The sequence below is a fragment of the Myotis daubentonii genome, chromosome 19 (genome assembly GCF_963259705.1).
Source record: "Myotis daubentonii chromosome 19, mMyoDau2.1, whole genome shotgun sequence".
NCBI classification, from domain to species: domain Eukaryota; kingdom Metazoa; phylum Chordata; class Mammalia; order Chiroptera; family Vespertilionidae; genus Myotis; species Myotis daubentonii.
This window is the reverse complement of record NC_081858.1, coordinates 24,607,684-24,630,206: the sequence shown is the minus strand read 5'-3', so window position 1 is coordinate 24,630,206 and position 22,523 is coordinate 24,607,684. Positions and strand designations below refer to the sequence as shown.

General features: G+C 57.3%; 1 protein-coding gene across 1 annotated transcript in view; it reads left to right on the top strand.

Moving 5' to 3' along the window:
* Positions 1–3,673: 3,673 nt before the first annotated feature.
* MN1 (MN1 proto-oncogene, transcriptional regulator) overlaps positions 3,674–22,523 on the top strand; it is a 44,026-nt gene continuing 25,176 nt past the window's right edge. Inside the window, exon 1 of the mRNA XM_059676841.1 lies at positions 3,674–8,920. Coding sequence (XP_059532824.1) covers positions 5,158–8,920 — 3,763 coding nt within the window. The 5' untranslated portion in view covers positions 3,674–5,157. The remainder of the gene's footprint in view (positions 8,921–22,523) is intronic.

The window sequence follows — 22,523 nt, the reverse complement described above, 5'->3', positions numbered from 1 at the left end:
CATCCTTTCTCTCACAGGGCGGCTGGGGAGGCCAGGCTGATCTGCCACGTAAACCTGATTTCTCTGGGGTCATTCATTGTTCCTCTCTCCACGTTCCCTGAGTCCAAACCCAGAAGAAATAATAATAATGATAATGATAATAAGAGAGGCTACCATTTAACGAATGCCTGCCATCTGCCACGCTCTGGGCCACCTTTAGATGTCCAATCCTCATGGTCCGTAGGAACTGGCCGTGACTCTCCTTTCCAACGGGGGAAACTGAGGCTCAGAGGAAGAAAGGATTTCGTCCGAGGTCACGCCAGATCGAAAGTGGTGAAGACAAGATTGGCATCTGGGGGTGTGATGCCAGAGTTTATATCCTTCCCACCACTCGTTCGAGAGAGGGAGTCTTTCTGAGCCCCTCTACCCCAGGCCTCAGGGGAAGTAGGTTCCCCTCCAGGCCTCCTAGGGGACTCTGCCTGCTGCGATTCTTCACGTGGCCAAGCTCTACAGGGCATAGGTGTTAGCTGTGTGTGTGTGTGTGTGTGTGTGTGTGTGTGTACGTGTATGCTGGTGTCAGGGGCCTGGTGGGCCAGCATGAAGGCTGTGCGTCTGGTGGGTAAACGATGTGAATGCCGGTTATTTTGTGTTTCTCTTGAGTGGGGGCTCAGTAGTGGGGGTCCCCTTTTGGATGGGAGCTCCTGGGCTGGTCCAGGTGTGCAGGATCTCAGCCCCTGGGAGCATCCTTCTTTAGCTCTGGGTCCCCAGCCCAGCTGTGTCTCCTTCCCCCGCCGCCGGCCAGGAGCGCCCCTGGGACTGGAGGGGAGGCTGAAGGAAGGGGAAGGGAGGGGAGAAAGGCCCCAGGCTCCGCTGCTCTGGGCTCTGGGCTGGCAGCGGGAACGTGAATTCGTCTGAGCGCTAGGGGGCAATGTGTCTGTTCCAAAGAAACCGCAGGCCCTTGCAGGCGGCGCGCACACACAGGCACACACAGGGGCGCCCACACCAAGGAGGCGCACACACCGGCGTGTCCATGGGCACAGATGGGCACAGGCAGTGGCACTGGCTCTCACCCTCGCGGAGAAAACAGACGCGTGAGCAGAGATGCAGGCACACGAGGAATGAGGCAGCTGCACACACAAGGACGAACACAGAAGCACGGGATTGGGGACACTCACAGAGACCCAGGAATGCATGCGCACACAGGCACACACACAAACACAGGCAGAGGTCCTGCCTCCCCCACACACAGACGAAGGCACAAACGGGGGCACATGCCACATGCTCGCACGACGACATTTGTAGCGTGAAGGAGAGGTGACCCAGGCACAGGGCCTGCACAGAAACACAGCCGAGCCCAACCGCAGGCACGCACCCCGCTTTCAGACATCCACACGCCTTGCAGACTGAGCTCTTGGAAACAGCCCCAGAGAAAAACTCCCACACACCCCTCTCGGGAGCGCACGGAATTATTCCACAGGAAACCTGCGCAGGTGTTCAGGGGACCCCCGCCCAGAGTCCTGTGAAGTCATGCCTCAGCCTAGAGCACATCCCAACAGGCGGTCTCCCCAGACTGCTGGTCTCTGGGCCATTCTTCCCGCTGCCCGGGCCCACCCAGGACTCCAGACAGGTCCCCATGTACCCTATTCCCTCTGGACACATATGGTGACACACTCACAACCCAGAACCAATCACTCTGGGCCAGGTGTGTGACCAGCTGTCATGGGGGCTTTGCCCACACGGGGGTCCTCCTCCTGGCAGCCAGTTCCCCTCCTGGTCCCCCTTCCAGCCCAAGAGGCTTAGGGTCCCCCCAGGTCCTGGCCCGGGGGCCCTGTGGGTGGGGAGGTGCCACCAGAGGCCTACCCAGGCCCTTTAGTTCTTTGTGCCTAAACCAGCCAAGCCTCACTCTCTTCCCCGCCTCTCACTTCCCTGTCACTTTGCTAAGTAATAATTTCCATGTCCAATTCCATTTCTTTTCTAGTTCTGAAACCTCTAAGCTATCAGCAAGAGGATAGTTCACATGAAAACTAATTACACAAAATCAATATTTAATCACAGACCAACAACCTGATCCTGCAGAAAAATCCTTTTAAAACTCCACCACCCTGTACAAATACTTCTTCTCCATGCTTTTTTATGGGCCATGTGTTCGGTGGGGGTAATTTTCATTTTTAATTTCAAAAAGGAAAAAAATATGTATATATATATCTGTCGGACGTTCACAGCCGGGAGGTCCCACGAAGGACCTGGGATCCGAGCCGGCTTCAGCTCTCTGAGTTTTAAAGTTGCAGGCTTGTATTGTTTGTATTTTATTTTTATTCTTCTTGGAGGGCGGCGGGGAGGTGTCATTTTCCTCCCGGAGTTCCTTGAGATTCCCGTCTCCTCTCACCCTAAGTTGAGCTCTTTCCCCAGCATTTCTGAAAACCCAGCATCTGTCTTCCCAGCAGCAACTCCGGGGAGCCATGAATTCGCTTGCGCGGAGTGGTAACTTTTTAACTCCCTCCCGCGTTGGTGGAGTGCTTAATCTGAGGTTTTTAAATAAAAAGGGCTCAGGGGTTGGTTTTATTATAACGTTTATTTCATTTCAGATTTCATGCGTAATTTAGCAAGCGCTAGACAGACTTCGGCGGTAAACACTTTCCTTTGTGGGGGGGAAAAGGCATTTTTATACACCATGCTTAATTTTATTTAGATTTAATAGCGATATCAGGGGCACTTCAAAGAAAGTTCTTTTTTTTTTTCCCCCCCTTCCTCCCCTTCTCCTAAGAATGCTGGTCGTCTCACCAAATTGCCTCGTGCTATTTTATAGCCAGGAGCGTTCAAGGCCTTCTCCCCTTCCTTCCCGCACACACTTCAGGGAGGAAAATACTCACACAGGCAGGCACATAGAATAAACACCTTCTCTGCCCCCCATCACCTCTAACTTCCAACCTCCAACTGCAAGATAGATTTCAGCCTCAGTGGGGATCAGGAAGATCTAAACATTTTAACTAAGATTATTGGGATAAATATTTCATAAAGAGCAGGGCAGATATTAAATTACTCCTATTGATTTTAGTATCACAACCCAATTCCTTGGCCTCTACAGTTTAATTGATCTCTTAAGGAGGCCAACCTCGCGCCCCCTGGGCCTCGGTCCGGGTGCCAGTAGCGGGGTCCTCCCGCCCGCCCGTGCGTCCTCGGCGCGCTCATCTTCCTCGCGGCTCTGCGCTGGACTTAGCCGAAGTGCCCCCCCCCCCCCCCAATAAAGTGACCGAGTGGTCACGGCTCCTCCCGGTGGAAGCCAGCGACTGAGGACTGGGAACCTCAGGCAGTGGGGTTAAGGGAACAATTGTGCATGCCCTGGCGAGGGAGGGGCGAGCAGGAGCGCGGGTGTCTGGAGGAGAACCCTAACTTCAGGGGTTCCCGGTCTGCTTTCAGCTCCAGGAAAATCCGGGGACCGGTTAAGTTGGGCGCCACTGGTGAGCCGACTGCGGTGGAGAGCCGAGGGTTCGCCTCGGGTTGAAGCACCGGCGATACTTAGCGACTTTCCCGGCGAGTCCAGGAGCTGTGCCTGGAGACCCCATTGTCTGAGCGCCCCGCACCGCTTACCACCCACCTCCCCGCCCCCTGCCCACCCCGCAGGTCTCGCTTCAGTTGGGGGTGGGGAGTTGGTAACTGTGTGAGTAGGAAGGGGGTGAACAAAGCCAGGCTCCCGCCATTCTAAGCCTGCGCCCTCCCCACCCCGATGCGCTGGGAGGCCAGGGCGCGCGCCCCGAGCGCACTGGCGCCGGACCCCCGGGCGAGACCCGAGCGGGGGACCCGGGAGTTGGCGAAGTGCGGGTTCGTAGGGGGGCCTCGGCAGCCAGTACCCAGGACCACCTTAACAGCGAGCCCCGCCCCGGACCCAGCTCGGGCTGTGCTGATTGGTGCAGAGGTAATGGCTGAAATTGATTGCTGAAATGCAAAACTTGTTGCTGCTTCTCTCAGCGCTGGGCGAGAGGCAGACACAGAGAGGGGAGCTGAGACCCTCGGAACGCCCCACGCAGCCCCCCCGCCCGCGTTAGCCAGGAGAGGGGTGCGCGGACCCCCCAGAGCTGCCCCCGCCCCCGCATTCTGGGCTCCGAGAGCTCCGCGGGAACGCCTGAGCCGGCTCGCCCAGTGTGGTCCTCCAACCCGCGCCCGCCCCCCTCCCCAGGTCCGAGGGGGGACTCGCGAAGCACCTCGGCGCGGAGGCAGGGAACCCGAGCCTTGGAGAGACCCAACCCCTCGTTTCGCTGCCTGTCCGCGCCTGGAACCGGGCGCGGGGACCCCGGCGAACTCAGACACCGAACAGCGGGAGGACTCAAGCTGCAGTCGGCGGACCTGGCAGCGAAGCGGCGCGCGGGGGTGCGGCGCGCCGGGGTGCAGCGCACCGGCCGCGGAGCGGGGGAACCGCGTCTTCCCCTATCCCTCGGGGTCCAGCCCCGGGTGCCCGCTGCCTTCCCAGCCCCGCTGCGCCCTCGGCTCGGGGGCCGGCACGGGTGATGTCGAGCGGAGCCTCCAGCCCTCGGACCAGCTGAAGAAACAGTAGCCGCTTGCTCGGGGCCGACGGGGACTGTGCGAGTGGATCGTGCTTGGCGGAGGCTCGAGCTACCGCGCGCTGGGACTCCGGGGGAGGGGGGAGGGACCGCTCTGTCCGTGCCCGGGCTCCAGCCACGGCTTTAAAGGGTCTCCCTGCCCGGCCCCTGAGCAGCTCCGCTTCGGACTCACTCGGAGAGGCTTCGGGCAGCTTGCTGGGGCTCCCCACCCGACCCGTTCGGACTTAAGAAGGTGATCGCTCCGCTTTCCCTGCCTCCTTCCCGCCTCCTTCCCCCCACTTAACTTTTTGTCTCCACTCGCCTGCAGCTCTGTTCCCTCCCCGCAAACCCACCCGCGGCTGTGCCAACCGCCTGGGGCATGGGCCCTCCGACACGGCTCCTGGAGGCCCTGCGGCGCCGCAAGATGTGAGAGACCCGCGTGGGGCAGAGCCAGAGCTTCGGGAGAGGAGCGGAGAAGCCCCAGCCGCCACAGGCCAGGAGCGGTGGCGGTGCGCACTGCGTCCCCGCGGTGCCGGTGCCGAGCGAGCGTCCCAGCCCAGGGCCGGACGGAGTAGCTGGCCGGAGGCGCGCCGCGGAGAGCAGGCTGTCATGCCCTATTGATTTCCCCACCCCCCCGCCAAGTATGTTTGGGCTGGACCAATTCGAGCCCCAGATCAACAGCAGGAACGCTGGCCAGGGCGAGAGGAACTTTAACGAGGCCGGACTGAGCATGAACACCCACTTTAAGGCTCCGGCTTTCCACGCGGGGGGACCTCCTGGCCCCGTGGACCCTGCCATGAGCGCGCTGGGCGAGCCCCCGATCCTGGGCATGAACATGGAGCCCTACGGCTTCCACGCGCGCGGCCACTCGGAGTTGCACGCGGGGGGGCTGCAGGCGCAGCCGGTGCACGGATTCTTTGGAGGCCAGCAGCCGCACCACGGCCACCCGGGCGGCCACCACCCTCACCAACATCACCCTCACTTCGGGGGCAACTTTGGTGGCCCGGACCCAGGGGCCTCATGCCTGCACGGGGGTCGCCTGCTCGGCTACGGCGGCGCCGGCGCTGGCCTGGGCAGCCAGCCGCCCTTCGCCGAGGGTTATGATCATCTGGCGGAGAGCCAGGGGCCTGAGAGCTTCGGCCCCCAGCGACCCGGCAACCTCCCGGACTTTCACAGTTCGGGCGCCTCGGGCCACGCCGTGCCGGCCCCGTGCTTGCCGCTGGACCAGAGCCCTAACCGAGCCGCCTCCTTCCACGGCCTCCCCGCCTCCAGCGGCTCTGATTCCCACAGTCTGGAGAACCGGAGGGTGGCGAACCAAGGAGCCGTCGACTCGCTGGAATACAATTACCCGGGCGAGGCGCCCTCGGGACATTTCGACATGTTTTCGCCCTCCGATTCCGAAGGGCAGTTGCCTCATTATGCGGCGGGTCGCCAGGTTCCCGGGGGCTCTTTCCCGGGTGCCTCGGCTATGCCCAGAGCTGCAGGCATGGTGGGCTTGTCCAAAATGCACGCCCAGCAGCAGCAACAGCAGCAACAGCAGCAGCAGCAGCAGCAGCAGCAGCAGCACGGCGTTTTCTTCGAGAGGTTCGGCGGGGCCCGCAAGATGCCGGTGGGCTTGGAGCCGGGAGTAGGCTCCAGGCACCCCTTAATGCAACCTCCCCAGCAGGCCCCGCCACCCCCGCAGCAGCAGCCCCCACAGCAGACTCAGCAGCCGCCGCCGCCGCAGCAGCAGCAGCCTCCGCCGCCCGGGCTTCTGGTCCGACAAAATTCGTGCCCGCCCGCGCTCCCGCGGCCCCAGCAGGGCGAGGCGGGCACACCCAGCGGCAGCCTGCAAGACGGGGGCCCCATGCTGCCCAGCCAGCACGCGCAGTTCGAGTACCCGATCCACAGGCTGGAGAACCGGAGCATGCACCCGTATTCGGAGCCCGTGTTCAACATGCAGCATCCTCCTCCCCAGCAGGCGCCCAACCAGCGGCTGCAGCATTTCGACGCGCCCCCCTACATGAACGTGGCCAAGAGGCCGCGCTTTGACTTCCCGGGCGGCGCGGGAGTGGACCGCTGCGCTTCGTGGAACGGCAGCATGCACAACGGCGCGCTGGACAACCACCTCTCGCCCTCGGCCTATTCGGGCCTCCCCGGCGAGTTCACACCGCCGGTCCCTGACAGCTTCCCCTCCGGGCCGCCCCTGCAGCACCCGGCCCCGGAGCACCAGTCCCTGCAGCAGCAGCAGCACCAGCAACAACAGCAGCAGCAGCAGCAGCAGCAGCGCCAAAACGCGGCTCTCATGATTAAGCAGATGGCGTCGCGGAATCAGCAGCAGCGGCTGCGCCAACCCAACCTGGCCCAGCTAGGCCACCCCGGGGACGTGGGCCAGGGTGGCCTGGTGCACGGCGGCCCGGTGGGCGGCTTGGCCCAGCCGAACTTTGAACGCGAAAGCGGCGGCGCGGGCGCGGGGCGCCTGGGCACCTTCGAGCCGCAGGCGCCCCACTTGGCGCAGGAGAGCGCGTGGTTCCCAGGTCCTCACCCGCCGCCGGGCGACCTGCTGCCCCGCAGGATGGGCGGCTCGGGCCTGCCCGCGGACTGCGGCCCGCACGACCCTGGGCTGGCGCCGCCCCCTCCGCCCGGTGGCTCGGGGGTGCTGTTCCGGGGCCCCCTTCAGGAGCCGCTGAGGATGCCCGGAGAGGGCCACGTGCCCGCGCTGCCCTCCCCTGGCCTGCAGTTCGGGGGCAGCCTGGCCGGCCTGGGCCCACTGCAGTCACCGGGGGCTGGAGTGGGGCTGCCTAGCGCTCCCTCTGAGCGCCGGCCCCCTCCGCCGGATTTCACCGCGTCTGCGCTCGGGGGCCAGCCTGGCTTCCCGTTCGGCGCCGCGAACCGGCAGGCCACCCCGCACAGCGGCCCAGGCGTGAACTCGCCCCCGAGTGCGGGCGGGGGCGGCGGCGGCACCGGAGGCGGCGGCGGCGGCGGCGGAGGGGGCGCGTACCCGCCGCAGCCGGATTTCCAGTCCAGCCAGCGCCCCTCGGCCAGTAAGCTGGGCGCGCTCTCGCTGGGTTCCTTCAACAAGCCCAGCTCCAAGGACAACCTGTTCGGCCAGAGCTGCCTGGCTGCGCTCTCCACCGCCTGCCAGAACATGATCGCCAGCCTCGGGGCCCCCAACCTCAACGTGACCTTTAACAAGAAGAACCCGCCCGAGGGGAAGAGGAAATTGAGCCAGAACGAGGCCGACGGCGGCGCGGCCGTGGCCGGCAACCCGGGCTCGGATTACTACCCCGGAGGGACTGCTCCGGGGGCCCCAGGGCCCGGAGGCCCCGCGGGGACCGGTAGCAGTGGCAACAAAACCTCGGGGCCGCCCAACCCTCCCTCCCAGGGGGACAGCACTAGCCTCTCCCCAAACTACACCCTGGAATCCACGTCGGGGAACGATGGCAAGCCGGTCCCCGGGGGCGGTGGCCGGGGCCGGGGTCGCAGAAAAAGGGACAGTGGTCACGTGAGCCCGGGGACCTTTTTCGACAAGTACTCCGCGGCACCGGACAGCGGGGGCGCGCCCGGGGTCAGCCCAGGGCAGCCGCAGCCAGGCGCGGCCCTGGGGGGAAGCTCGACGGGCGAGGCACGCGGGGCGCCCACGCCCCATGAGAAAGCGCTCACCTCGCCCTCTTGGGGGAAAGGGGCCGAATTGCTCCTGGGGGACCAGCCGGACCTCATGGCGTCCCTGGATGGCGGAGCCAAGTCAGACGGGAGCTCCCCGCACGTGGGCGAGTTCGCCTCCGACGAGGTGAGCACCAGCTACGCCAACGAGGACGAAGTGTCATCCAGCTCTGACAACCCCCAGGCCCTGGCCAAAGCGAGTAGGAGCCCCCTGGTGACAGGTTCGCCCAAACTCCCTCCCCGGGGGGTGGGCGCAGGGGAGCACGGACCCAAGGCGCCCCCGCCCCCGCTCGGCCTAGGCATCATGTCTACCTCTACCTCGACCCCTGACAGCTATGGCAGCGGTGGGGGCGCTGGCCACCCGGGCACGCCTGGCCTGGAGCAGGTCCGGACCCCGACGAGCAGCAGCGGGGCACCGCCGCCCGATGAGATCCACCCCCTGGAGATCCTCCAGGCACAGATCCAGCTGCAGAGGCAGCAGTTCAGCATCTCCGAGGACCAGCCCCTGGGGCTCAAGGGGGGCAAGAAGGGCGAGTGTGCTGTGGGGGCGTCGGGCGCCCAGAACGGAGACAGCGAGCTGGGCAGCTGCTGCTCGGAGGCTGTCAAGAGCGCCATGAGCACCATCGACCTGGACTCCCTCATGGCAGAGCACAGCGCCACCTGGTACATGCCCGCCGACAAGACCCTGGTGGACGGTGCCGAGGACGACAAAACGCTGGCGCCCTGGGAGAAGGCCAAACCCCAGAACCCCAGCAGCAAAGAAGGTATATGCCCTACCCCCCACCTTTCTGGTCCCCTTCTTACCTCCCAGAGACCCGCCCTGCCCCCCTGGCAGGCCTTAGCCTCTGCAGCCTGGTCTGCAGCCTGGCAGGCCCCATGGAAGGAGGGAGTCCTTTGGAATTAGGAGACCACAGGGCCTTCTTTCAGTGCCCAGCTCAGAGCTGGGTACCCTTCCTCTGACTCACACCAAGGGCTCTATGAGTCTGCCCCTCCCTCCCCAGCTCCCCTTAGGTGCTGCCAGGTAGATTCTGGTGCCACTGGGTTCGAGGAACTTAGGGGGCAGCGCTTTGAGGATTATGGCAGAGCCCCCACCCCCCTCCGGCTGGTTGCTCAGAGGTCTCAGCCTCAACCTCCAGGCTGGTTCTGGTTTTTAGGGGTTGCGTGCTCGGCTCCTGGTAGGCAGGGCACGTGGGAAGTTATGTTCATGCCTCCCCACCTTTTCTAGGCAGCCAGCCTCTAGCTCCAGCTCCTCCCCTGTGTGCCAGCATCTTTAGAAAAAAAAAAAAGAAAGTTCCCAGCTCTGGTGGTGGCAGCATCACTCTCACTCAGAGGCAACGCCTAATTTGACATTTGTTCCTGATGAGTAGCTGTTTTGTCTCTGGTTAACTGTTGGAGTTTCATTGAGAAGCTGGGTACCTGTAGGGGTTGTGGGAGGCAGGCCGTCTTTCCCAGGGGCAGCCCCTGGACCTTTGGTGGGACTGGGGTGGGGGTCTGCTTGGCAGAGGCCTGGCCACTCCACCAGGGCATCGTTTGCGTACGGGGATGTGGATATATATTCTTAAGACACAAAGGACCCGCGTCTGTCAATATCTCCCTGGCTTTGGTGACAGATGTCCGGTCCTAGCTCTCTTTTGCATTCTAAGCACTCCCCTCCGTCCCCCCAATCAGACCTGGGGGCTTTGAAGGTGGGTGGGGTGGGGGCTAGTCAATGAACCGCCATTGCAGTTAAGTAATAACAGTTTTTTAACCTGGAGAAGACGAGGCTGCTATAGATATCCATTTCATTTTAATGGGGCCTTCCTCTCCCCCCTGACCCCCCTCCTCACAAATAATGCCTTCTTAAAGTTAGGTAACATCATTTCTTTCTTTCTTCCCGCCCCCCCCCCTCCATTTCTACCTTTTTTTCTTTTAAACCCTACTTGAATCCCCTTGGTGTCAACAGGCTGAATTGTATCATGAAACCAGTCGCTGGCGACGCAAACCCCGTCTTTAAAAACCACATTCCTTGATTTTTGCCCTCTCTTAGAGTTCTCTTCCTCTGCCTTCATTTCCCTAGTCCTCCCCGCAGCCTGCCATCTCTTGGCCCTGGGTTCAAGGGCTGGGTAGGTTTTGGGAGAGTGGCACGGGCAGGAGGGGGAGGGGACGTACGGCAGGAGTTGGGTGGCTCAGACTCAGGGTTCCCAGGGCCGGCGCCTGTCCCGGGTGGGTAGCTTTCCCGCTTAGGGTTTCTAATTCATGAATGCGGCCGGCCTCGCTGCTTGCTGCTTTTCTCTTTGTTCGCCTACTGCCCAGCCCGGGACGCCGCTCTCTCATTTGAAGCCGGGTGTTTAGCATGCACGGCATCAGCATTCTCCAGGCTTCTCCCAGGCGAGGCCATAAATTGGTTAGTTTGGGACCCTCCGCGTCTTCTCCCCTTTTCTCCCCCCCCCGCCTCCTTTTAAAAATGGAGTTGGACACAGCATCCTGCTTGCTCGCCCCCCCCTTCTCTTTTATTTTCTTGTACACAACCTCTCGATCGATAGCTGGTTAGCACAAATCCCAGCCCCTGTCACTTCTACCTGGCTGGGCCTGGCTGTCCCTCCTCCACCCCCTCCTCTTCCCCCCCCCCCCGCCCCCCAGTAATTAAGAACATATTGGCCCAAATGGGGTGAGAAAAGTTAAGAAAAGAAAAACCCGATTTAGTGAATTCATAAAGAAAAACCAGTAGCACTTTGCCTTTGAGTCTTTTGAAAGATCTTAGGTGGAGAAGGATTGAGTGGCTTTAATGAGTTGTTTTTTGTTTTTTTTAAAGGTGTCCCACCACTCCCTTCCCAGTCCACCCCAGGAATCTTCCTTGACAGGAAAAAAAAAAAAATAAATGAAAAGATGCAGGCTGTGAATGGAGAAATGTCATGAAAGAAATGTTCTATTTTGCTTGTTTCATGATCACAGACAGACGAGGGAAATTTTTTTTTTTTTTTTTGGAGACAGATGCTAGTCACTTTAGGGTTGATTTGCCCAAGACGCCCGCCCGACGCAGCCCTCCCCTGCACCCAGGAGGACAGGGAGTTCCGTCCACCCACTTGACCTCCTTTGTTTTCCACTCGGTGATGTGGGAAGGACAGGTTTCCTAGATAAAGCCCTAAATCGAGGTCCCTTGCAGCCTCTGCAGCCTTGGGGCTTCTGGTTACGGCTTTATAAGGCATTTGCCTCCGATCGCTGCTCCCTTACTGGTAGTAAATAAGGATGATTAAACTTTTCATTATGATAACACCCCACAGTTCCATCTGCACATGTTGTATAAATAGGTACACAGAGCCCTCAACAGGCCCCCGAGTCCCCCGGCTGAAAATCACAGTGAAGTGTGCCACTTTGAAATAGAGTAAAAAACCCCAAAAAAACCAGAAAACAAAAAAGAAACACAACACCATTAAAGTAAAATGCCCCGCTTTCCCTTGAACACGTGCCTATGTGTTCCCATCAGCCGGGAGGCAGTGGTGTCCAGTGGCTTTGAATAATACCTTCCCTGGGACCCAGCCCCAGCAAGCACTTTCGTCCACCCACCCCCACCACCCCGCTTCCAGGCAAAGCCCACTTTTGTAATGATATTTTATTTTGTCACGCCGTAAAACACGCCAGTACTAATGCGATTAAATATTAACACCGTTTCTGAAATTCTTCGCTCCGATGACAAAATACTAGTCGGTATTTAACAAAATGACCCGTGCTCAGATCGGAGAGAAGGAATACGTCTTCAGAGCTGCACAAGCCGGACGTGCCCAGCTTGTCTTAAGGGGTTCAGATGCCCTTCAGAGGGGAGGAAACTCCACTGGCAAGTTGCAGTTCTGGGAAAGTCTAGGCCAGCTTGACATGTGATCACGATTTTTTTTTTTTTTTTTTAACCAGGAAAGCGAGTCTCTCCAAATCACGCTTCCCCTGACTTCTTAATCAACCCACCGAACAACTTTTATATAATGAAACTCTACATCTCATCATGAGGCCCCGTTTGCACAAAGTTGGAGTTGGGGGAAACGGTGAGGTTGTGCAAAGGGGGAAACACACACACACACACACACACACACACACACACACACACACACACAACCCCAGCCTGCGTTTGGGCCTATTCAGGCATCCATGACATCAGTGAGGTTGCCATGCATTTGAAATGAGTTTGCAGAATTGTCCACCTATCTCCGTAATAGATGTGTGGCCATGGAGGAATTTCAAAACTGATAAAGAACTCGAAATAATGCTAGATTGTTGATGAAGGAGAGATTGTAGGAAACAGTATGCTTGTCTCTCTCCTCCTGCCTCTTTCCCCAGAATTTTTAAAACTGGAATTCACCATATTCTGTCATAAGTCGATCCTGGCCAAACTTCCATTCCATGGGATGCTCTCTCTCTCTCTCTCTCTCTCTCTCTCTCTCTCTCTCTCTCTCTCTCTCTCTTAAAATCGGGAGCAGTCTCGAAACGCTCTTTCCCATACACTGAAGGGGGAGAGGTCTCTGTCTTCGCCCTGCACGCAATCCTGCCCTTTTGGGAAGTAGGACATGTCTACAGTGATGCGGGAGAAATTTTTGGAATTTCACGCTCCCCTCAGCGTTCCAGTCGGAACACAGCAGAACGGTGCTGAGAAATCCGAGGCGGGCGGGATTTGAACACCGAATTTCCTTTAGACATGGGGCGGGCTGGGGGACGGAGGGGGGCTCCGAGGGCTGTTTTTCTGAACCGTTTCCCCCACTCCCCCACACCCCCACACCTTTGGAGAGCTTTTTCAGGCTCACGCCAACTTGTTTGGGGGCAAGGCAAAGGAGCCTTGCATTCCCGTCTCCCTGTGAAAGCATCCAGCCAGGGTCGCATGCCTCCATGTGACTTTTTGCAGCCTCCGGAAGATGTAACCCAAAACTTCGCAGGTGTTAATCGGGGGGTAATGTAAACAGGAGCCCCCTTTGTGCAGCTGACGTGGGGGCCTGCCTGCTCCCTGGCTAGCCCAGGACATACTACTACTGTGCTTGGTGCTTGTTTAATATTTCATGGCTGTAATAAACCTGTCTTCTTTGCCCGCCTCCCGACATAAAACCCCAACCCCGCACACATCTGCAATTATACATTTCCACTAAATATTAATAAAGGACAAGGATGTTTTCAGGGGCTGAAAGCTTCTTAGTGTGGAGCTTGCTATGGTTTCTGCCCTGGATTTTTTTTTTTTTTTTCCTGGCTGTTTTGCTTTTAAATAGCCACCGCCTTCTAATATATAACATATACTTATGTATTCTCCTCTGTGTAAATAGATACTTTTTTTTTTTTTGCAGCTATCCTCAAGGATAGCTTTCTTTAATATAAATTCATTTAGATGTCTTGGGAGGCCCCCTCCTTCAGTCCCGGAAGTAAGAGACTGTCGAAATGGACTTCTTATTTTATTGAGGTTTCTAGGAAAGGAGTGAGGCTTGGTTAATCTAATTTCTCTTTCTAGCAATGAAAGTCTATGGTTCCTGATACGATTTCGTTTGCCTGACAGAGGTATTTAAATTTCCGCAAAGAATCTTAATGGGTCCCGAAAATCGGGCTGCCCTCGCCAAGAAGTTACTCGATACTCTGGGCTGATATGAAATCTACATCTTTCATAAATATTTGGGCGAGGACCCGGTGAAATTAGAGGGAGGAAAATTCCTCCCACCGTGGAAGTCTAGATCCTTGGAATGTCACAGGGATCTCCTGAGCCTATTGCATGCTGGAAGGTTTAGCAGAATCACGGTTCTCTCCACTAGAGTGACAGTAACTCTGGGTCGTGCTCTGTGCTCTGCGAGCGATCTCCTTTGCCCACAGCACTCAGCAGATAAATGCTCCTAGGAAGGAAGACGTTTAGCTCTGTTGAGTTCATTGTAGAGATGAAAAGGCTATGGCATCATGTCATAGGATCAGATGTTCTGGGAGGTCGCCCAAGCCCACTGCGACATAAAAACACCCGAACCCTCTCATGCAGGGTTGTGGGGGGGGGATCTGGGTTTATGGGTGGCCCCTGTAACCAGTGGGTGCACCTTCTAGCCCAGCCGTGGGCAAACTACGGCCCGCGGGCCGGATCCGGCCCGTCTGAAATGAATAAAACTATTGAAAAAAAAGACCGTACCCTTTTATGAAATGATGTTTACTTTGCATTTATGTTAGTTCACACAAACACTCCATCCAGGCTTTTGTTCCGGCCCTCCGGTCCAGTTTAAGAACCCATTGTGGCCCCTCGAGTCAGAAAGTTTGCCCACCCCTGGTCCAGCCTTTCCTCGCTGCTCCCCCACCTGCTCATCCCCCCTGGCTTCATCGCTCTGCCTCCAGTCGGGATTCTGACCCGCCCAGCGATGTGTTTGTTTTAGGACAGTGTCTATGTTTAGGCGTTTCTCAGGCGGACAGATTTGAGTGCGCGTTTTTGACCGCTGGCGGCAGAGATGTTGATACGTCCGTGAATGCGTGATCGAGAAGAGAGACATTTGGCAGGGGCGGGGGGGCATTGTCAAGTTTCCTCGTCTTCTCGCACACGCTGGAGCCAGACGAAGGGGTGTGGGGGCCGGCCGTGAAAGAGTCCGGCTGCGGTGGGTGTGGGCTCTGGGCCTGTCCGTCATCCGCAGAGCAAAGCAGGGCCCCGTGCAATTGCGCGTGGGAAGAGCACCCCTCGCCCCACCCCGGCGTGCACACGTATGCATATGCACGGCCTCGCGTGTTTCCATCACGTCCCCCGGCGACTCCTGCACTTGCCCCCTTAATCTACTTTCTGAGGGCGAGTGGGGAAGAAAGCGGAACCTCCTCTCCATGGCCTTCCCTGGCAGGTTCTGACTCAGGGAAGGGCTGAGTGAGTGCAAGGCCTGTGAATAGAGGCCCTAATGATGAAACCTGGGCCTCCGGGCCCTCCTGGGCGACGGGTGACTGTTTCCTGGAGCATTTCGGTAGCAGACACGCGTGTTTTGTGCGTGAGCGTGCATGGAGGTCTCATGCGAGACTCTTAGGCCGGGAGAGGAATCTTTGAATCAGCACCCCCCTCTCCCAATCCCCCCCCCCACTCCGCCTCTCAGCTGTGGGAAGCGGACGCCGCTTCCACTCGGGGAAATTCCCCTCCTTTACGGTCATCTTCTGGTACCAGCGACGTGCCACCTTTTGCTCAGTGGGTTGCCCAGCGCAGAGGTGGGCCTGGGAGTTCGCTGCTACCGTCCCACGATGGGACAGCAGGCATCCAGCACGCAGCCTTCCTTACCCCTGGCGACCGGTGACCTTCGGGCGTGAGTGAGGGGACACCAGTGGGCGCGTGTGCCCCGCAGGGGGCTCAGACTGGCACACGTATTTTGCGATCGGGCTGAAAAGCGGAGTGACGCTTCCTTCACTTGAGCGAGGAGAGGGACGTCGGAGAGCCGTGGTTCTCACGGGGTGGAACCGGCACAGGCTCGCTTTGTTCGCTGGCCTGCATTTTAATCAGCCGCCTCTGAGGGTTGGGAAGCGAGTGGAGGGTCTGCTCCCAACACGGTGGGTGTTGGCCCAGAAAGAACACGAGGTGGGGGTGGGGTGTGGTGGGGGGGTGGGGGGCGGTAGAGAAAGCGCCACAGGTTTCTTCCCAGTTTGGAATCCCATGGGGCTGTCTCTAACCTGTGCCCGATCGCTGCAGGTGTTGGCCGTGCAAGTCCACGTGGGATTGGCTCCCCGGGAACCCACGGAGTCGGGGTCCCTCGCAGCCACGGTGCCCCAAGTCCTCGTTCTCCGTCTGGGCTGAGAGAGCCGGTCCGTTTTCGTAATGGCTGCTTCCTTGCGCAGCTGGCTCTGGGAGAGACGTGGATAGCGATCGTGTGCGTTTCCTTTCGTGATTTTATACATCATTGTCCGGACCCAGATGCCCTTTAAACGTAAAGGCAATTGATTTGAACGGTTTGGAGGACTGGGTAGCATTCACGGTAACAAATTGGCTCTTTCTGAATGTCCCAGAAGGAACATCAGACATGGAATAGACTTGCCCGAAAGAGGGGAAAAAGTCCCAATGAACGTCCCAGCGCAAACTCACCTTGTTGGGGGCGGGGGCGGGGGGTGGGAAGCAGGTTTTTATGTTCTGATCTTTAAAGGAAAGCTGAGGGGGGCAGCAACATCCGCTTCCCCACGCCCACGCGAGCCGGTGGGATCCCCCGTGTGACTCCCAGCCTCCGCCCTCTTTCCACCCATGTCTCCCAGGAAGGCCTCGTGCTCCCCATGAAAGGTTTGCCGCTGGGATCCCGACCCTTGGCGCCGTCTCAGGTTCTCTGGGTTGCAGGCTGACTTACTCGTACCCGGTGTTTGGTTTGGGTGAGGTGAGTGAGGTGTGCTGGACGACGGTTTACGGAAGCAGGGAGACCCTGTGTCAAAGGCATTTTGGGGGTTCATTGCAAAGTCTACTGCTTTGAAGACACTTGGGTGGGTGTGTGGGGGTGTGTGTGTGTGTGTGTGATCTTGCTTTCATCCTTGCTTTTATCTCAAAAAAGTATCGCCGTGGTTGCTCAGAAATAGACAGCCCGTTCCCTGTTCCAACGGCCCGTCTTGGGAGAACTACGTGGCCCGGAGATGCGTTTAATTCTGAGAGGTTAAAATTAGTTTGTCTTTCTCATTCCTGATCAAGAGTGTCGGGGTACAGAGATTTCATTTGACCTTAAAGCTCGCGTCAAAAATTCTGCTGGAGTGACAGGGTCTCAGGCCCTGCTGACGGGGCTGGCTTTGTGTGCTGTGTCTTGGGAAGTCGCTGCCCCACCGTGGTGTTCCTGGCCATATTTGGGAGGTCCTGGAATGTTGGTAAGTGAACAGTTAGTGAGCGAACCCCTCCACACACATACTTGTGCACACACACTCTCTCTCTTTCTTTCTCTCTCTCTCTCTCTCTCTCTTATCCCTCCACACACAGGGCAGGGTGAGATGTCAGAAAGATGGGACCCTTTTCAGTCGCTGCCATGAAGCAGTGTGTTCAGACGCCCTTGGATCCCGGGACACAAGCATTGTCGAGTGATTGGCAACGACCACCAGGAATAAACTACTTCTGAGGGACCATCTTATGATGGGAGAGGGGGTGGGGCAGTCTGCCGACAACATCGCCGGCTTTGAATTCCCCCCCGGCTCAGCCTTCCAGAGAAAGCCAGGGTCGGTTGAGAATTTGCTGAGAAAAGTGAGCGGGTTCTATACCCTGTTGTCCGCGGGGCTGTTTACAAAGTCCTTACACACGTGAGCCCGAGTCCTGGTGGGGACACTCTGGCCTCCTTTCCTATGAGCCAGAAACGCCACCCCCCCCGCCCCAGTTAGGAATTCTGGATGGAGTTGGGGGTGCAGTTTATTTTTTTCTCAGGGGCGATCGTCAAGGGGGAGAGAAGTGCATCCATATGAGTCCACTGCTGTTTACTGACACGCGGGGTTCAGGAGTGGAACATCACTTGTCAATGTGGGGGTCATTTAGACAGCGCCTCCTGGGCGCAGCCAGGGGTGCGTGACTCGTGTAGGGGCCCCTGTCGGCCACTGTCAAGGACAGAAAGTTCTTGGCCGAGCTCTCCCCGTGGGGCCCGGCGTTTCCACGTGGCCGCAGATGTTTTGGGGGGAAATAGATGTGGAGGACCCAGTCCGAGACGGCTGACCGCATGGTGGGTCTGTGAGCAATCAGGGCCCGTGTCTGTTTAGTTAGTGGCCGAGGCAGACACACGGGGCCGGTGGGGGGATGAAGACCCAGATGGGCTCTGGGTGGGTCGAGCCCTGGGTACGTGCCTGAGGCTAACGTCTCTGGCAGAAGAGCCGGGCCCACGAGGCCTGCTGCAGACACATCCAGCTTTGCAGATGCGCCCAGGGTGTTCCATAGAAGAGGGACGAAGCGGGTGAGAAAAAGGAGTGACCTTTCCCCCCGTGACCTCGTTAAATGACCACCAAGGTTTTCCTCCTAGACCTGAGCCTCCTCAGGGATAATCTTGCCTTTCACAGACCTTCCAGGAAGGTCCTGCTGACTTGAAATGCAGGCAATGCCCTCCCACACAATATATATATATATATATATATATATATATATATATATATATTTTTTTTTTTTCCTTTCCCTCATTTTTCTGAATGGTAGGCTGAAAGAGAACGAAAGTAAGTGACGAATCCGGCAAGAGGAAGGTTTCCCTGACTTGAGATCCGCCAAGTGTGGGAAGCAGCTGGAGAAATTAGAGTCCCCTCTCTCCTCCCCTTCGCTGGACCCACGGTCCAGCCATCGGAGGCCCCTCATGCTTTTGTAGCGAGGCTTAATTGGCTCAAAACAAATGGACCGTTTTCATCCCCTGCGATGTAACTTTTGGTGGTGGTTTCGGAGTTGAGGCGAGAGAGGCTGCGGCCCAGAATTTGGCTTTTTTTAAACGGGAGCAATTTCACGATCCTTATGCCGTGACTATTTCTAAATTGTCTGGGCATCACGCTCTGGATGCCTTGGGCTGGTTTCGGCTCGTAGGCAAGCAGGCACGCATACACCCACCCACTCGCTTGTGTGCGCGCGCACACACGCACACACACAGACACACACAGGCCTTAGAAGTCTTAATAAGAAATGAAAAAAAAGTGTGTGTGTGAGTGCGTGTGTGTGTTTTCCCCTCTAAGAAGCAGCTCATACTAAGTTTTGGCCCCGTTCAGTTTTAAGTAGAAGCTTATTGATCTCATTGTGGTCAATTTTTGCTGAATTTGTAATCCTGTTAGGCCTCCAGGAGAGGCATGATTAATTTACTTGTACGTTTCACTATTTTGGGTCAGTGTAGTTAATAAGCACTTATTTTGTGCTCAGTGTGTGTGTAGAGCATTTTGCTGGGATTGGAAGTGTACGTGTGTGTGTGTGTGTGTGTACAAGGGTGAGTGTGCACACTAATGGAGCCCCTCACCCATCAGGGGATAAAGGCCCCCAGTCTGGGTTCCCACCACCTCCTCCTCCCCAGGAAGCGAGGACGGGTGGCCCCTTCCCCCATCACTTGTCGGGGGAGGAGGGAGCACAAGCCCAGTGGTCCAGCCAGCCTGGCCTCTCAGAGACGTGGAAACAGCCCGCGAACACGGGCTTCCTTCTGGCGTCTCGGTTCCCGGGAAGTTTCTGAGCGTGAATTCTTAATAGACGGAGCTGAGCGCCGACACACGGAGAAGAGTTCGGAATCTTAAACCACGTCGGGGCACCGTCCACGCTGCTGCTTGACAAATAGCGGTGCTGGGTGTGTGTGTAACTTTTAGGGAAACGCATGGTTTGACTTCCAAAGAAGGAAGAAAAAGTGTGCTTACGGCCCCGAAAGCCGGGATAACGGAAAACAAAGCCAAGCAGCCCGCAGCTCCGGCCTTCCCCAGCACGCAGCCTCTGACGGGGGACGTGTGTCATGTGGATGGTGCGGGCGCTTCAGCCGGGGGTCTCTGGGTGCCCCCCTGGGCTCCCCGCAGCCTTCCTGTCTCTCCGTTTCCAGATGATGGGCTAAAATCCCACTTTCACTATTTTATGATTTTTCAAACCCAGGTTTGGGCCATCAGAGTTTTAGAGCAAATGGTTTCCTGAGGAGTACCCCCCCCCCCCGCTTTTTGCTGAATTATCCTCGCACACGTCTGCTACTGAGATCTCGCCTCTGCAGAGCGAGGGCCGGACAAGGTGTTTTCGGCGCCCAGCCAGCCAGCAATGAACTTGAGGCGCTGAGGTTACGGGCATTGGGAGAGATGGAGATACAGTTTCTTTTTTTTCTTTTTTTTTTTGCGGGCTCATTAAAGGCTAATGCTCATCGGTGTCTGGTCTTACATTTGGAGAGGGTCTTCATTGAACCCTTCAAACCAGAGTCGTTTCCGGTAATTACGACACCCCAGGCTAGACCAGTAAATTTTCCAGAAGCCTGTCTGGAAGGCCGAGGCGGCGGGGCACACCTGTTACCTGTATCCGCTGCTATAATTATGACGTTTCGGGACTCCTGGTTTGGAAGGAAGAATTTAGGGACGGAGCAGCGCCCCAGGCGTTCTGGCTCAAGGCAGCGGAATCCCAGGGCCCCCCCCCCCCCGACTCAGTGCCCATCATAGACTCTGCATGTCCTAAATGAATTAATTTAGCTCCCCGACATTAGCTATTAAGTAGTTATTTTGGGAATCCAAGAGGGAAAGAGCTGGAAGACTTAAAAAAGAAAAAAACTTTTGGGAAAAATTAAAAAGTGTTGCATTTGGAAGTTTGAGACGAACGGGCATCCAGGCGGACTAGCGCGTTTGATGGGGCGGGAGGTGGCCAAGCAGCCTGGGCCCCGTCCCTGCCTCCGCTTTCGCTTCTGGGAGGAGGGAATTTTTCCGTTGTTAGGGAAGGCGGAGGCCGCAACACCCCAACTCGCGGCTGTGTGTTGGGAGGACTTGTTTAGGTTACTCTGGCTTTTCAAATGGAGAGAAACTCAGTTTAATGGGAAAATAACAGCATTACTATCTTGGTGTTGTTTGCTGTCGTGTTTAAAAATAGTTTGTTTTCGTATCCCGAATTTCATCCCTGCTTGTTTGCTTGTCTGATGGAAAGCAGTGAGTGTGTGTGTGTGTGTGTGTGAGTGAGTGTGTGAGTGTGTGTGTGTGGTACCAGCGCACACCCCTGTACACAAGCAGGCAGGCAAATGGTTGCCATCGTGCACCCCCAAATCGGTTGCAGTTTCACAGCTGGCTAAAGGGATCCAGAGCATTTGCTTTTAACTTAAACCATCTTGTCCCTTCCTCGCCCATCAGCAAGACGGCTCCTCACCTCCCCGCCACCCCTCACCCCCCACCTCCCTCAGCAATATTTATTTCTTCCTTAAAAAAAAAAAAGGCACGCTGAGGTCCCGGTTGGAATCGATTTTTCGGGGTTATGTATTGAAGGTGTTGGAGGGCGATTTCAGCCCTCAGCCCAGTCGCCCCAGTCATAATGGCAGAAGGGCTGAGTATAGAGAGGCAAAGACTATTGTAAATGGCTTATGCAGAAAAACCATTTAGATAAAAATGCAATTTTCTCTTCTGCATAGAGTGCTAAGAATTAATAGCACATTCTTTCTAAATGGGTATTTTTATATTATATTTTCCTCCTAATGAAATTTTTCCCCCAAACAGGAGCCTGTCTCATTTGAAACTTTAGAGGAAAATGCATCTGTTGTTTTCAACCTGCAAAAACTGGTGGCCCCCCCTCCCTCGGCCGTACCCCCGATCGTGGAAGCGAGATGGTGCACAGGAGGGGGATGGCCGTTCTGCAACTGCACGGTCCACGCTGAGGCGGAGGGCAGGGAGGGGGTCTGGGTTTGCCCACATTTTGTTTTTCCTCTCTTGCTTCCGGGGGGTGGGTTTGGGGGCATTGGGTGGTTTCGACAACTAGAGAAGATGGCGTTGAAATTCCAGCTCTTTGTGTGCCTGGGGCCTCCCATCCCCTGACCTGCCCTGAGCAGGAGGCTCACCTCCCTGGTCCCCGGGAATTTCCCATCATCCTCTAGGGGAGTCCCTCTCTCCCTGGCTTCTTCAGGGAAGACCCCCGGTCCGTGCCTCTGCTTCCCGTTACAGGACAGTGGAAGAGGATGCTTTTAGCCCCCAGCACCCGTGGTGGTGGTGGTGGTGGGGGGGGGGAGTAGCTCTCTGCCAGGGTGTATGTGGCCACTATGGGGGTGGGGGTGGGGGAACTCAGAACTTCCTAGAAGACCGGGCTGGCTTCATGCATTCCAGCAGAAGCTTGTGGCAGCCCCGAGTGCAAAGGCTTTGAGAGTTTATTGTGCTGGCTGCCATGGGCCGGCCTCTGCTGACCAGGTTTCCTGGTGTGTGTAACAGGGGAGATACTGAGTAGACCTGTGTTGGCAACTCAGATGTCCAGACGTGACCGCAGTCGCAGCTGCCCGTGTCGTGGGCGATGACCATCCCGGAAACACACGCTTATCGTTTCCGCGCCTGAAACAGCGCTCAGGGGAAAGTCTAGGTACCATTGCGGAACGGGAAAGAACGTCTCTCACTTTGGTGCCTCTTCTCCACCACATTTTCCAGCTGAGAGAGCCAAGGCCCAGAGAGGGTGAGCAACTGGGGCCAGGTCACACAGGACCGCTGCAGAATAAGGACTGAACCGTGGCTGACCCTCAGCCTTGGTCTTCCCTCACTGCGTCTTGACCCCCTTAACCTGGGAGCTAGGATCTGGTTTCGCTGGGCTAAGCCTTGTGCCGACCGGGGCCGGGGTCTTCTTATACCAGAAGTTTCCAAACCTTGCGTAGAAAGCACCATGACATACATTCCGGTGACGGCAGCACTGTCGCCCTTCCTCTGATGGAGGCGGGCATGGCAGAGCAGACAATTCTTGACCTTGAAGAAACCACTGTCATCCCGGATCCCGCCAGACGAGGAGTCTAGGTTTCAGGCCTGGTCCTTTGACTGTTCTGAGCTGTGAGACCTTAGCTA